The following is a 12,638-nucleotide window of genomic DNA, read 5'->3' on the forward strand; positions in this document are numbered from 1 at the left end:
ACTTTTTTTAATGTAAAATAAGAGCATTGTTGCCCATCCAAACTTAGGATTATATCGGCAAACCAAACACACCCATTTTTTTAGCAGTTCAAACACACCCATTGTCACCAGGGTTTTTTTACTGACCAGTGGGCTCAAACTGCCGGCCACCGGTAGCGGTTTATCGGATTGATTTGACCGGTTACCGGTTAAAACCGGTCAAATTCAAAATTAAATTCAAAATCGCATGTTCAACCGGTTCTGATCGGCTTACCGACCGGTTTGACCGGTTTACCGGTTCGGTTTGACCGGTTGCCGGTGTTTTAACCAAAAATTCCGACAGTTTTAAAGTGGTTCCCCGGTGTGAAATAAATGAAAATTTTGGCATGAGCTATGCCCATATTAATGTAAAAGACCACACCAAAGCAACAATGGATAATCATGCATACAAATACAATAGTAATAAGCGTGCATACAAATACCGAAGTCATAAGCGTGCATACAAATACCATAGTCATAATCGTGCATACACTGATACATATCAATAAAAGTTCAACGTAGGAATGGGAAGACCCCCATTTGGGACGCGGTTTGGTATTCGGCAGTGGACATCACAGCGATACCTCGCACTCTAAGCAGCTCAGCCTTGTAGTGTTGCCAAGTTTGGCCCGTCCACACCGATGTTGTCTCACATTCCTGAACTAACATAGTGTAAAAATAGGGGTCTTCCCATTCGTACACCCATCTCGTCGGTGGTTGCATGCTGATGTCAGGTATGGGATAGTGAAAAGACTACGAGGTATCGCTGTAGGAGGAAGAAGAGTACTGTGGAGTGTCGTAGTCCGTCGGTCCAACCGTTGTCCTCTGCGATTGCGGTGCTCCATGGTCGGTGTCCTGAGTAGCATGTGTGAACTGAGTCTCCTCTGCAATCAACCATATATCATAATTAGTACTCATAGTCAGAAATATGTGTGCATATGTAGGTGCAATGTATACCTATGAAACGGACACCACGAGCACCACCACTACCAGCAGCAGCAGCACCACCACTACCACCACCACCACCACCACCACCACTACCACCACCGTGCACCAGCATCAGCACCGTCACTATCATCACCATCATCAGCTGAGCTGCTATCTTTGGACTCCTGATACGCTCACCTTCGCCATCATCAGTCTCGGTGTCGCTGCTCACTGGTTTTGCTGCTGCTTTGCCTTTTCCTTTTTGACGCTTCGGGTCACCCTTCGTAGGCCCCTTCTGGAACTTCCTCTTCCCTAGGTGAGTGTCACCCACATGTGTACATGTCCAATCGCTGATGCAATCATCCCCCGTAGCCTCACGTAGATCTGAGAGGTTTATTTGATCTCTGACAATATGGGATAGGAGAGGGACGTCTCCGTCATCATCATCCTCGTCCAGAACTGGAGCCCGGTTAGATCTACCATATTCCATCTATTCCCACACTGGATTATTCTCATCATAGAAAGAAAGATGGGCCAGCTGGTCAATGAAATCACCTTCTTCACACATCGGTGGGCCGGAGACCTCCTCAAGTCGCAGACGAAGGTTGTAGTTGACATAGACAAGCTTGTTAAGTTTCTTGTGTGACAACCGATTGCGAACCTTTGTATGCAGCAAGGCAAAAGTACTCCAGTTCTGCTCGCATCCACTGGACGAACAACATTAAGAAACAAGCCGCATGGCAAGGTACTGCAGCTTTGGTGTGCTTGATGCGAACATCATCCACCAGGACGCTGCATGTGCAACCAAGTATGTAAGCAATATATTCGAATAGAGCAAAAAACAATATCATACGGAATAACTCCTACATGGGGATGTCCTGGGGTCCGTCGCCATTTTCATTGCCATTTCACTGCCAAACTCGCCAACCTTCTGACGAAATAGGTCAAGCTCCTGCAATGCCTACACGACGCTCTGGAGATCCGTCATGCGCTGAAATGTATCCTTGAGTCTACGAAACATTTCTTGAGTTGGATCCATCGTATATGAATACCTCGGATTTAGGATGGCAGCTGCAAAATATAAATCACTTCAAATAAGCATAATGTCAATAGAGCTTAAAAATATATGACTCGTATAGTCTTACCTGGACCCACATATGTGCCTATGAACACATCACGCAACCTACTGTCCACAAGGTTAAGATACTCCATCAGAGTGGACACATTTGTTCCAAAGAAGGACTGCAGCTCCCGTCTCGTAGTTTGGTAGGCCATCACGAGTTCGCACATGTTGGGCCGCTTGTCCTGATCAGCGAAGTGAAGAAACTTGTATATTGGTTGAACTGTGTCGATGATATATTTCAATCCGTCCCACCACTCCATACTTGAAAACCTGGCATTAGTAAATCTACCATCTTCGGTATCCGCCCATTTGCTTTGTACGAACTCTGTAGATGCCATCCACTGCATGAAACGATCATGTTTCCGATAGATGCTCTCTAGGAACATGTAGTTGGTTCCAAATCGAGTGGCATTCCACTTGACCAACTCACCACCGATTGCGTTCCTCATCATTGTATTCAACTGACCATGATTGTGTAACCAATTTGAAATTCGCTTGCACTGCTTGGTCGTAATAGCATGTTCGGGCCTTTGAGCTATATCCTTCAACATCAAATTGACGGTGTGTGCTAGACAAGGTGTCCAAGCAATGTGTTCATACACCTCGCTTAGTCCCTTGCATGCTTTCTTGTAGTTCGAGCCGTTGTCGGTGACTACGTGCACGACATGCTCCGGTCCAATCTCCTCCACCACCTTTCGAATCTCCTGTCAACATAAACAGAATATTTAGTAACATGTCAAAATATACTCAATGTCAATGGAATATGTTTAGGGGCTACCTTGAGCAAATATGCGGCATCTTGAGTTCTTCCACTGGCATCAATAGACTTGTGGAACCACATGACCCCATTGCAATATATCAAAAAGTTGATGACACTCATCCTCGTCGGGCCAGTCCATGAATCACACATCAACGTGACGCCAAATAAGGGCCAGTCTTTCTGAAACTTTACGTACCTCGTCTTCAAGTCTTGCTCGTTCTGATCAAGGTACTTGCCATCAATGTCCCGTCCAGTGGGTGATGCAATACCTTCACCTGCAACCATATGAAAATCATGAGATATAGGAATGTAAGCTCATAGGTGTCATTCCAATGAAAGAAAACTTACCCCACTTCTGTGTCTCCCTGACCGCGCTGACAAAGTATGGACTGTCAGCCTGTCTTCCAAGTACTCCCGCAATATGGAAAAACTTTGACCAAGCTTTACCAATAGCTTCCTTTGCATTCCTACCCTTCTGCGTCCAGGAGCCTGTATCAATCCTTGGTTGCATCATTCCTCTTCTTCCACCGACTGCCAAGTTATAATCCTCCACCGCAGGACTCTCCCTCTACGAAGTTGCCCTTCGAAACATCCACTGCATAGCATTCCCCCTCGTCGAACCACTACCCCCTCCATGCTCGTATGCACCTCCTCTCTGTTCCACCCCCCGTCGGTACTCTACTTCCGCTCTCGATAGGTCCATGGCACGCTGCAGCTGAGCCTCCTCATCTTCTTCATCACCGGGATAGTTTCCCTCCGCTGCAGACTTCTCCCGTTTCAACCTCTCTCGAGCCCAGTCAACAGTTGCCTTCTTTGCCCTCTCAATGTCACGCTGAAAGAACTCCCGCACATCTGGTGGCACATTCCTGCAATGGACCACCTCCGCCCCGTGCCCAGCCAAATGTTGTTTCAATCTAGTCGCACCACCTTCTACTTTCTGCGTACGACAATAGTTGTATCGCCATCCGGGATAAAGATTTTCACCATGTTCCATACAATATCTCTATCTCTGCCTGCCATTGTCTATCTGCATAAATGGACAACAAAAATATATCAATCACATAAATAAAATCTTAAATCCTACACCTAAATCCTAAAACATATCAGTCATACACCTAAATCTTACCTAAATCCTAAAACAAATCATCTAATATTCTAAATCATACACCTAACAAATCATTCTAATAAAAAAATTAGATTTCATACCTTGGTACCGGTCGGGCCGGCTTACCGGCGCTACCGCCCAGCTTGCCGCGCGATGCGGGCGGCTGGCTGGCTCTGCGCGCCGGTCGCATAGTGGGGGGGGGGGCACCAGATCCGCGACCGGGCCGGCTTACCGGAGCTACCGGCCGGCTAGCCGTGCGCTCCGGGCGGCTGGCCGGCTGCAAGCGTCGGTCGCGGCCTGGGGGCGGCGGACGAGGCGCGCGGTGGGGGGATTAGGTTTCTTGGGTCGCGCGGTCGGGGGGGGGGGGGCGCTGTTGCAGAACCTCTATGAAGGTCGCCGGCGCGGTGGGCCTTAATGGGCCGGCCCATTTTTTTTCTTTTTCTTTTTTAATTTAACTTCAAATGTCCGCAAACTATACTAAATGAACGAATATTTGAGAAAATTTGACACCATTAGATTCGTCTCACCTTGAAGTATTTTTAATTTTTTTTTATTTTTTTAAATTCAAATTTGAATTTTGAATTGGCGCCGGTTTCAAACCGGCCCGAACTGAAACCGGCCCGGACCGGTTCCGGTCGGGAAATTTAACCCTGATTGTCACTCGCCGTTCTTGCACATGTCTAAATGTGTGCAACCACATGGGTGGCGTCAAGATTCGCCACAATCTAGAACGAACTTGGCGAGTGGAGACAAAAAAAACTTTGCAGTGCCATTTCAAGTTCCACTTGTCCTAAATGGGGTGCACCGTGCCGGATTTGGCAAGTACGATGGGCCTGAATCCACCCTGACCGTGGAAGTTGGCCGTCGTCAGTGTGCTGATGAGCAATGGTGGCATGGTTAGGGATGGATGGAGGGGCTCACTACTCCGGCATGCCGTAGTGCCGTTGCCCTAGTCTAGCCTAGAAAAATAGAAACAGAAGAATGGATGCTTCGTGCTTCGTTGACCTGTCCTGGCTTTTCCTGGATAGGTTTGAGTATATTATGATTTTTGGGAGATCATGGTGGATGGCGATGCAATTGGAGGCACGCACTTTCTGCCTCCCACATCGCCGATTCTAATGCTTGGGAATGTAGCTTGTGAGGCTTCACATCACTATCACTGAAAATAGGTAGACTTGGTGGCTATTTTCGGGGTCTCGCTGCCGCCCTCGGTCTTGACCGCGCCGCCGCCACTCGGGTGGCCGGGGGGCCGTGGTCACGTCACCGCCGCCGCCGCCGCCTCGGGGTGCTGGGGGCTCCTGGCCACGCCGCCTCTCGCCGCTGCCTCGGGTGGCTTGGGCCCATGGCCGTGCCGCTGCTGTCTTGTGGCCGCGCCACCGTTCGTCCTGGGTGGGTGCTCTCGCTAGAGCTGGTGGCCGGCTTGGGGTGGTGGCCGTCCTGTTGGGGTGGTGGCCGTCCTGCTGTCATCGCCTCTGGGTTGGGTTTGGGGTGAAGGCGAAAGCGGTCCACTTGCGGGCTGGTGACGGCGACGTCCGAGGGCGTCGCTTACTTTGTTGAGGGCGTCGCTTACTTTCGGCGAGCTTTCCAGGTAAAAGCCTAGACCATTTTGGTCGGACGACGGCGGCGCCTTTTTGCGTCGTTCCCTCCCTGGAGGCATTGTCTTGGAAGCTCTTGCCGGTGGTGGTCGTCTGCTCTTTCCGGAGAGGATCCACTTCTGCGCCTGCCTTCGCTTAGTTTCCTCTATATCTCCAAGTTTACGTTGGTCATCAGTTGGCGGATGCTTTGCCGCCCCTCTTCGTAGGCGAATACCTTGCCACTGTGCTGTTCTGGCGGATACTTTGCCGCCGTGGTCGATAGTTGGAGTTCACGTCTGGCGGATGCTTTGCCGCCATTGTCGGTTGGTCAGGTGGATGCTTTGCCACCTTGTTTGTGTCGTCGACCTTGCACCTTTGGTGGTGTAGTTTCATTTAGCAAGTTCAGCTGTGTGGTTTTGGTTAGGTTTCTGAGTCCGGGTCTGTCTCCTCCTCTGTTGTTCTTGCTGTTTTTGTTTGTGGTTATGGTCGTCCACCACTTGCTTGGTGGTTCTATATGTCCGCTTTAATAGCCTCTGTCTATTAAGGTTTGTAATGGTCGTATTGCTTTTCTTTTAATGAAATACGTGCTCAGGCATGTTCCCCAAAAAAGAGACGCATTACTCTAACCTCTGGAGAGTTTCAGATTAAACACTGCTTTCTCTCTATCAAAAGCTAGAACTTTAAGAATAAGAATAAAAACGTTTCAAAAAAGGATAAGAATTAAAAAAAATGAATAGAAAATGTCATGTGTCACCACTGAATCTGTATTAGTTGGTGCATAAACATTCAAGACTGTTGGGTTGCTTTTTGTACGGTTTTGAACTTAAGACCGAGCGCGTAGCATAGTGGTAGGGGTGGCAACGGTGCACCCTGTAGGTCGGGAGTTCGACTCCCTGGTCTAGTGAAGTAAAAAAAAAAAGGCCACTCTCACTATACTCTATACTATTAAACACAGGAAATACGTGGTCCACTAGCAGCTGTAGAGTGATACGTATCCGCAAGCGTGCTACGGCATTCGTGGCACATTCTGGGTAGCCGGGATTCGTGACATTTTCTGAACCCTGCGAAAGTGAAAACTTTTATCTTTCCTGTCAAACCTCGGGCATATCATCCCCAATAGGTCGAGTTTTGTTTTAATGGTTCTGAACTTATGAACTAAGCTTCTTTTCTCTGGGTCTCCAAGCGTGAGTATAAGCTACTACACTTCAGGGTGAAAAGCATCCAATTTTAGGCTCTCATGTTCTCCATAAATAACTAACAGAGCCCGAACGCGAGCTAGAAACTAGGCCTTGATGCTAGTACTATTTTGTCTGCAAGTACTTCCACAAACTGATTCAACTTGTATAACAAAGCTGAGCAATTCCAAATTAAATAAAGCCCTCCTCTCTAAAACCTCACCCCTGTCCGCACTAACTCGTGAACAGAAGAGACTAGGTTCCCCTCAAGGCACTGTTCAGCATTATAAGAGCCTTTTAAGTGCATTAGGGGCACTCACTTTAATTTCCCTAGAACATTCACTAAAGAAATGAGTGGTTTTATGACTAAAATACGCATATTTTCTTATAAAGTAGAAAATAATACCAATCTTGATATCCAAGGGGATAACTTTTTTTTTTTAGATTGAGCCCCCCCCTGCATTATCCTCCGAGCGTTGCCACTCAAATTTCTTTTGAGTTTTCTATACAAGCCACTTGACCTCTTGCATGGCCTATTTGGGAGGCTAAACAAAGGCGTCAAAGCATAGTAAAGGGCGAAAGCTGGATTCTTTCCTCACCCCCTGGATGCTATGGCCCTGTACTAGTTGCCCTTTTCTACCACTGGAGATCTTTGAAGTTCTCTATGAGCAATGCATTCCAAGGATGGATTACATCCCAAAGCCCCCCAAAATAGTGTTTTCTCCTTCGAGTATATATACATCTTTGCGCATACTTGAAAGGACACTTTTGCCTCTTAAATACACATTCAGACAAGCACCTGGAAGTACAGCTGAACCACTAAAAAGATTGCATGCCAGATGCGCGCCATTTGTCTAATGGCGTCCAAAAGACAAGGGTCACTCATAGATTATGCATCGACAAGACACGGTCTTCGCTGGTCACTCAGTGGCACCACTGGAACTATTTGGTGAAACAGCTGGGCATGTGGATTTCCTGGTTTTTCTCTGCTACCAAACTGCCTCCCAAGAACCAGCCAGCCTATAAATAGCGCCCTGGCTGGTGAAACTCATGAACACAGAGCTGGAGATACACAGCAAGCTCAGCCATGCCTCGGATATCGCCTCTGCTCTTGCTCTTGCCATTCTTCTTCGCGGTGTCGACCGCGAAGCCGGAGAAGATCATCTCAAGGAGCCAGTTCCCCAGGGGCTTCCTCTTCGGCACAGCATCGTCGGCCTACCAGGTAAGTAGTTCTCGAAGCATCTAGAGACTCCTGGAAGAAGTGGTGTGTGGTTTTGCTCTCATACGAGCTTGGATGCTTGTTGTAGTATGAAGGAGCTGTGAGGGAGGGCGGCAGAGGGCCAAGCATCTGGGACACCTACACTCACACTCATCCAGGTCACTTGCTCCATTCAAAAGCTCCCTGCTCATGCGTTCTGCCTGCCCCTTGTCTAACACCTTCAAGCAAATGCATTCGCCGATGTATCATTAGGCCTATGCATAGCATGTTGAACAGGGTATCGCTTTAGGGAGCAAATGGTCATACCAGCTGCCTGGTCTGAGACATGATTAAGCTACATCTAAATTTTAACTGCTTCCTGTTCAAGTGCAATAAAAAAAAAAGAAATGGTATCAAACTAGAATCTGTGCATTGGAGGAAGAGCATGCAAATGGTATGCCTGATAAAGTAACACTGTACCACCCTCCACAAACAGTTTGCTTTCCTATCGCATCTTCCAAGCTCTCACTCAAACTTACGATCAACAGGCTGAACCACGAGACCATAAAAAACTGGGGCTCATCACCTAAAACCGAAAACAGAATCTTAAATGAAAAAAATAATATACCTTGTCGCTCAACTTCCGAACAAACAAGCACAGACAATCTGTTGAAAATCAACTGGAGATAGCATAAAGTAACACAGCTTGATGGCACGATCAGCCTGTTCCATAAATAATACCTAGTTTAACTGCTTACCTGCCATACTGTATAAAATATGGTAAATCAAGCTATGGAAACCTGATATACATACAAGCCTGCTGTAAACAATTTTTTGTTTTTTTTTGTCGTAACCATGAAATGTATATAACATCATGCAAAAAGAAAGGGCATATGATTAAGCCTAGGAAATCACTTCATCAAATTGGTCGGTTGATCTGTTCAAAACTAGAATTAGCTCATTCAAGGCACGTTTTGACTGTGCTTACCAAACAACTCACGTTGATAGATCAGAGCCTGTGAGGACCACCAATCTACCGGTCTGGCGACAAAAGCACATGGAAACAAAAGGTGCAAACAAAAAGATGAGAATCTCAAAAGATGCAGTAGCTAGTTGCATGAACACTTTCAAATTTCAATTGCTCTATCTCGAACAACAAACAACACAAAGGAAAACGACAGGTCTATTTTAAGGTCAAAAGTTCACCCAAACCGTGGATGTCTCATCAACACAAAGGAAAAGGACAGGTCTATTTTAAGGTCAAATGTTAACCCAATCCGTGGATGCCTCATGTATGCCAGAAATCAAAAGGCCCAAACAGTTCACTGCAGCACATGAGGCAGTGAAATAAGACACGTTTCCAAAAACAATGCTCCGTCTAACTATCGAAGAAAAATCCAAAACGGAGAACAGAACAGCTTGTTTACATCTGATCTACAGCCCAGTGAATGAATGGTACATTGTTCTAAGCCCCAAAAGTTTGTCAACAGAGAAGATAGCAAATGGAAGCAACGGAGACATAGCAATCGATTCCTACCATCGTTATCAGGTATTAAGGAATAATGGCCATCCTATCTGCCCATCAGTTTTCATCTTCCCAGCATTTATCACATGCCATTCACTGAATGCAGGAGGATGTCAAAATCATGAAGGATATAGGCTTTAATGCCTATAGATTTTCTATTTCTTGGACAAGAATTCTGCCTAGTAAGTGCTGAATCCAGCCTACTCCCATGCACATAAGGTTCATATTCTCAGAAAATTGTAAAAGAATCCTGCTCGGCTGCTCTTGAGATTAAATAAAACCCAGATGTGCTGCAGGCACATAAAACCAATGACTTTGAACATATCCCAGCCACCCACTTTTAATTGTTGTTATTGTAAAAAATTGAAAACTTTTACTTTGACATGCAGCAAACACTAATGCAGTTCTAACAGAGCAGATGTAGATCAAAGAAAAACATAGACTGATCCCATCCTCTAGTTGATGAAATGATGGACGATGGCTTGGATGCAGATGGAAAACTGAGTGGAGGGATCAACATGGAAGGAATAAAATACTATGACAACCTCATTAACAAGCTAATTTCAGAAGGTAAATACTCGGAATGTAACTAGTTAAAGACTTTATCTCTTTTCATCTTAATGTCTAAACAACATGCAGGAGTTGAACCATTCGTGACCCTTTTTCATTGGGATTCCCCACAAGCATTAGAACAGCAGTATGGTGGCTTCTTGAGCCACCACATTGTGTAAGTAAACTCGACAAATCAAGTCCTGTAAATTGTCCTCAACGGAGCCCAAACTGAGAATGCTATGATCAATAATAAGAATGCTATTGAAATCAAAGGAAAACTATGAATCACGTCTTAATATGTTGAGTTATCATTACCAGGGAAGACTTCCGTGACTACGCCAACATATGCTTTAAGGAGTTTGGAGACAGGGTCAAGAATTGGATAACATTCAATGAGCCTTGGAGTTTCAGTGTTGGTGGCTATGCCAGTGGTATATTAGCACCAGGCAGATGCTCCTCTTGGAAAAATTCGGGATGTAGCATTGGAGACTCTGGAAAGGAACCTTACATTGTAGCTCATAACCAACTTCTCGCTCACGCAGCAGCGGTTCAAGTGTACAGAGACAAATACCAGGTATAGATTCGGTTTCCTAATTGTGATTACTTCATAAAAAATAAATCAAATATCTTACAAACTGCATTCTGGCATGACATAAGGATGTGTTTGTATTGTGACAAATCATATAATTCTGATTGAAGATTTTACACACATAAATGGTCTTCAAGGGTAGAACATATGACAACAGATATTATAGAGAGCCATAAAGCCACAATCTGCTGCTACAAACAAGAGAAGGTAGTGCCGGTCATCTCCTAGAATCTAGAGTTCTACTTGATGATAGAGAACAAAGTTAGCACATCAAAGGTGTCTAAGACAACTAGACAAGAGACAAGAATTTCTGAGTTCAGCCAACTTGTTTAGATAGCTAACCACTGAAAACACTAGTGCTCAATTAATCATCTTCATATACTTAGCGAGCTTCATAGTTTACGCTTACAATGAGAATCAATAATCATACAGGGAAAACAAAAGGGAAAAATAGGAATTACTCTAGTCAGTAATTGGATGATTCCATACTCAAATTCCAAGAAAGACAAGGATGCTGCCAAGCGTGAACTGGAATTTATGTATGGCTGGTGAGTTTTTCTTCAAATTCTTTACTAGATAGACTTCAGCTTTCATCCTTCAAGTTTCCATAAAAACAAATCTGAAAAAGATTCTTGTAAAAACTTATTTACATAATTCAGTGATAATTTGAACAGGTTCATGGATCCTTTAACCAATGGAGATTACCCACTCAGTATGAAAACACTAGCTGGTAATAGATTACCAAGATTCACGAAAGAACAGTCAAATGCAATAAATGGATCGTTCGACTTCATCGGTCTCAACTACTATACATCAAGATACATTCAGAATGCCAACTACAGTAACAGTGTAAACAAAAGCTATGATACTGATTCACTGACCAATCAAACAGGTAATCAAGTAGCCATATTATTTCTGTTCCACACTGTAACTTGGGTGAACTAAGAGTTTTCTCTACCTGTACTTTTAACAACAGTTGAAAGACATGGGACAGCTATTGGTCCAAAGGTATACCTTTCTCAACAAGAAAAATTATCCTGCCTCATTCATAATTGTGCAAGTGTAACTGGGTTGATGATAAAGGACTCATTTAAGATTATGTTCCACAGAGATGATAAAGAGTCGCTTTATAGATAACCAATTCATTACGCATAGAAAACTAGAAAGTGATGCATAGGAATGTAAACAACAAAATATTTGTATCCAGGCTGGATCTCCTTGGCTCTACATCTATCCAAAAGGTATAGAAGAGCTCCTGCTATACACCAAGAAGACGTATAACAATCCTACAATCTACATCACAGAAAATGGTACAACAGCCTAACCACATTTTATAACAGCTTATCCAGGAAAACAGAGCAGTAACTGATAAACTTACTCATGGTGCAGGAGTTGATGAAATTAACAATGAAAACCTACCACTTCAAGAAGCCTTAGTTGACAATACCAGAATAGAATTCTACAGGCAACACCTATTCCACATTCAAAGAGCCGTAAGGTAAGTTTGATGCTTGATACTAGCAGATGCATAGATGAGTTGTTGATTACTGAATTAAAGTTATGATATAATTTCAGTATATGTACCAACATTAAAAGTACTTTTATGACATGGCAGGGAAGGAGCTGATGTACGAGGATATTTTGCATGGTCGCTATTTGACAATTTCGAGTGGATGGATGGTTATACTGTGAGATTTGGTATTAATTATATCGACTACAAGGATGGTTTGAAAAGATATCCAAAGCATTCCAGCAAATGGTTCCAGGATTTCCTTCATAAATAAAATTTTGTACCATGCATGTCAAAAGTGTTTCTATGGAGCAACATCATCAGTGTAACATCCAGATTTTGTCGTCTATCCAGCTTCCAGTTGTATAAGTGATTCTCAATAAGTCAGATGAGATAGGTGATTGGATTGCGGTTCTCCTGAGCATGCTAGTATTTCTACAATTCTACAGTAACACTAAAACAATGCAACTTTCGAGAAACAGATAGCATAGGAACTTTAGTAATCTTAAATTTGACAGTTCTGAAAGGCTATGTTGTTGTTGTTGTTGTAAATTTGACAGTTCTGCTTTCCAACTGGCCCTG

The 12,638-nt window shown here is 44.4% G+C and overlaps 1 protein-coding gene across 1 annotated transcript; it reads left to right on the top strand.

Annotated features, from left to right (window-relative positions):
- Window positions 1-5,516: 5,516 nt before the first annotated feature.
- Window positions 5,517-12,471, top strand: LOC120668407 (beta-glucosidase 24-like). Its single transcript, XM_039948107.1, has 13 exons — window positions 5,517-7,904; window positions 7,990-8,059; window positions 9,371-9,429; window positions 9,512-9,587; window positions 9,898-9,975; window positions 10,045-10,132; window positions 10,276-10,531; window positions 10,979-11,094; window positions 11,221-11,438; window positions 11,523-11,554; window positions 11,754-11,856; window positions 11,936-12,044; window positions 12,162-12,471. Exons 1-13 carry the CDS (start codon window positions 7,770-7,772, stop codon window positions 12,328-12,330), a joined length of 1,509 nt encoding a protein of 502 aa, XP_039804041.1. The 5' UTR covers window positions 5,517-7,769; the 3' UTR covers window positions 12,331-12,471.
- Window positions 12,472-12,638: the final 167 nt, after the last annotated feature.

The sequence above is a fragment of the Panicum virgatum genome, chromosome 4N (genome assembly GCF_016808335.1).
Source record: "Panicum virgatum strain AP13 chromosome 4N, P.virgatum_v5, whole genome shotgun sequence".
NCBI lineage: Eukaryota > Viridiplantae > Streptophyta > Magnoliopsida > Poales > Poaceae > Panicum > Panicum virgatum.

What these genes read in the sequence shown, in the direction of transcription:
- LOC120668407 (XM_039948107.1), top strand. Translation starts at nt 7,770, where the DNA reads ATGCCTCGGATATCGCCTCTGCTCTTGCTCTTGCCATTCTTCTTCGCG. An exon ending in TAACAAGCTAATTTCAGAAG is followed by an intron (nt 9,976 to 10,044) that starts GTAAATACTCGG and finishes AACAACATGCAG; the next exon opens with GAGTTGAACCATTCGTGACC. An exon ending in GGACAGCTATTGGTCCAAAG is followed by an intron (nt 11,555 to 11,753) that starts GTATACCTTTCT and finishes ATTTGTATCCAG; the next exon opens with GCTGGATCTCCTTGGCTCTA.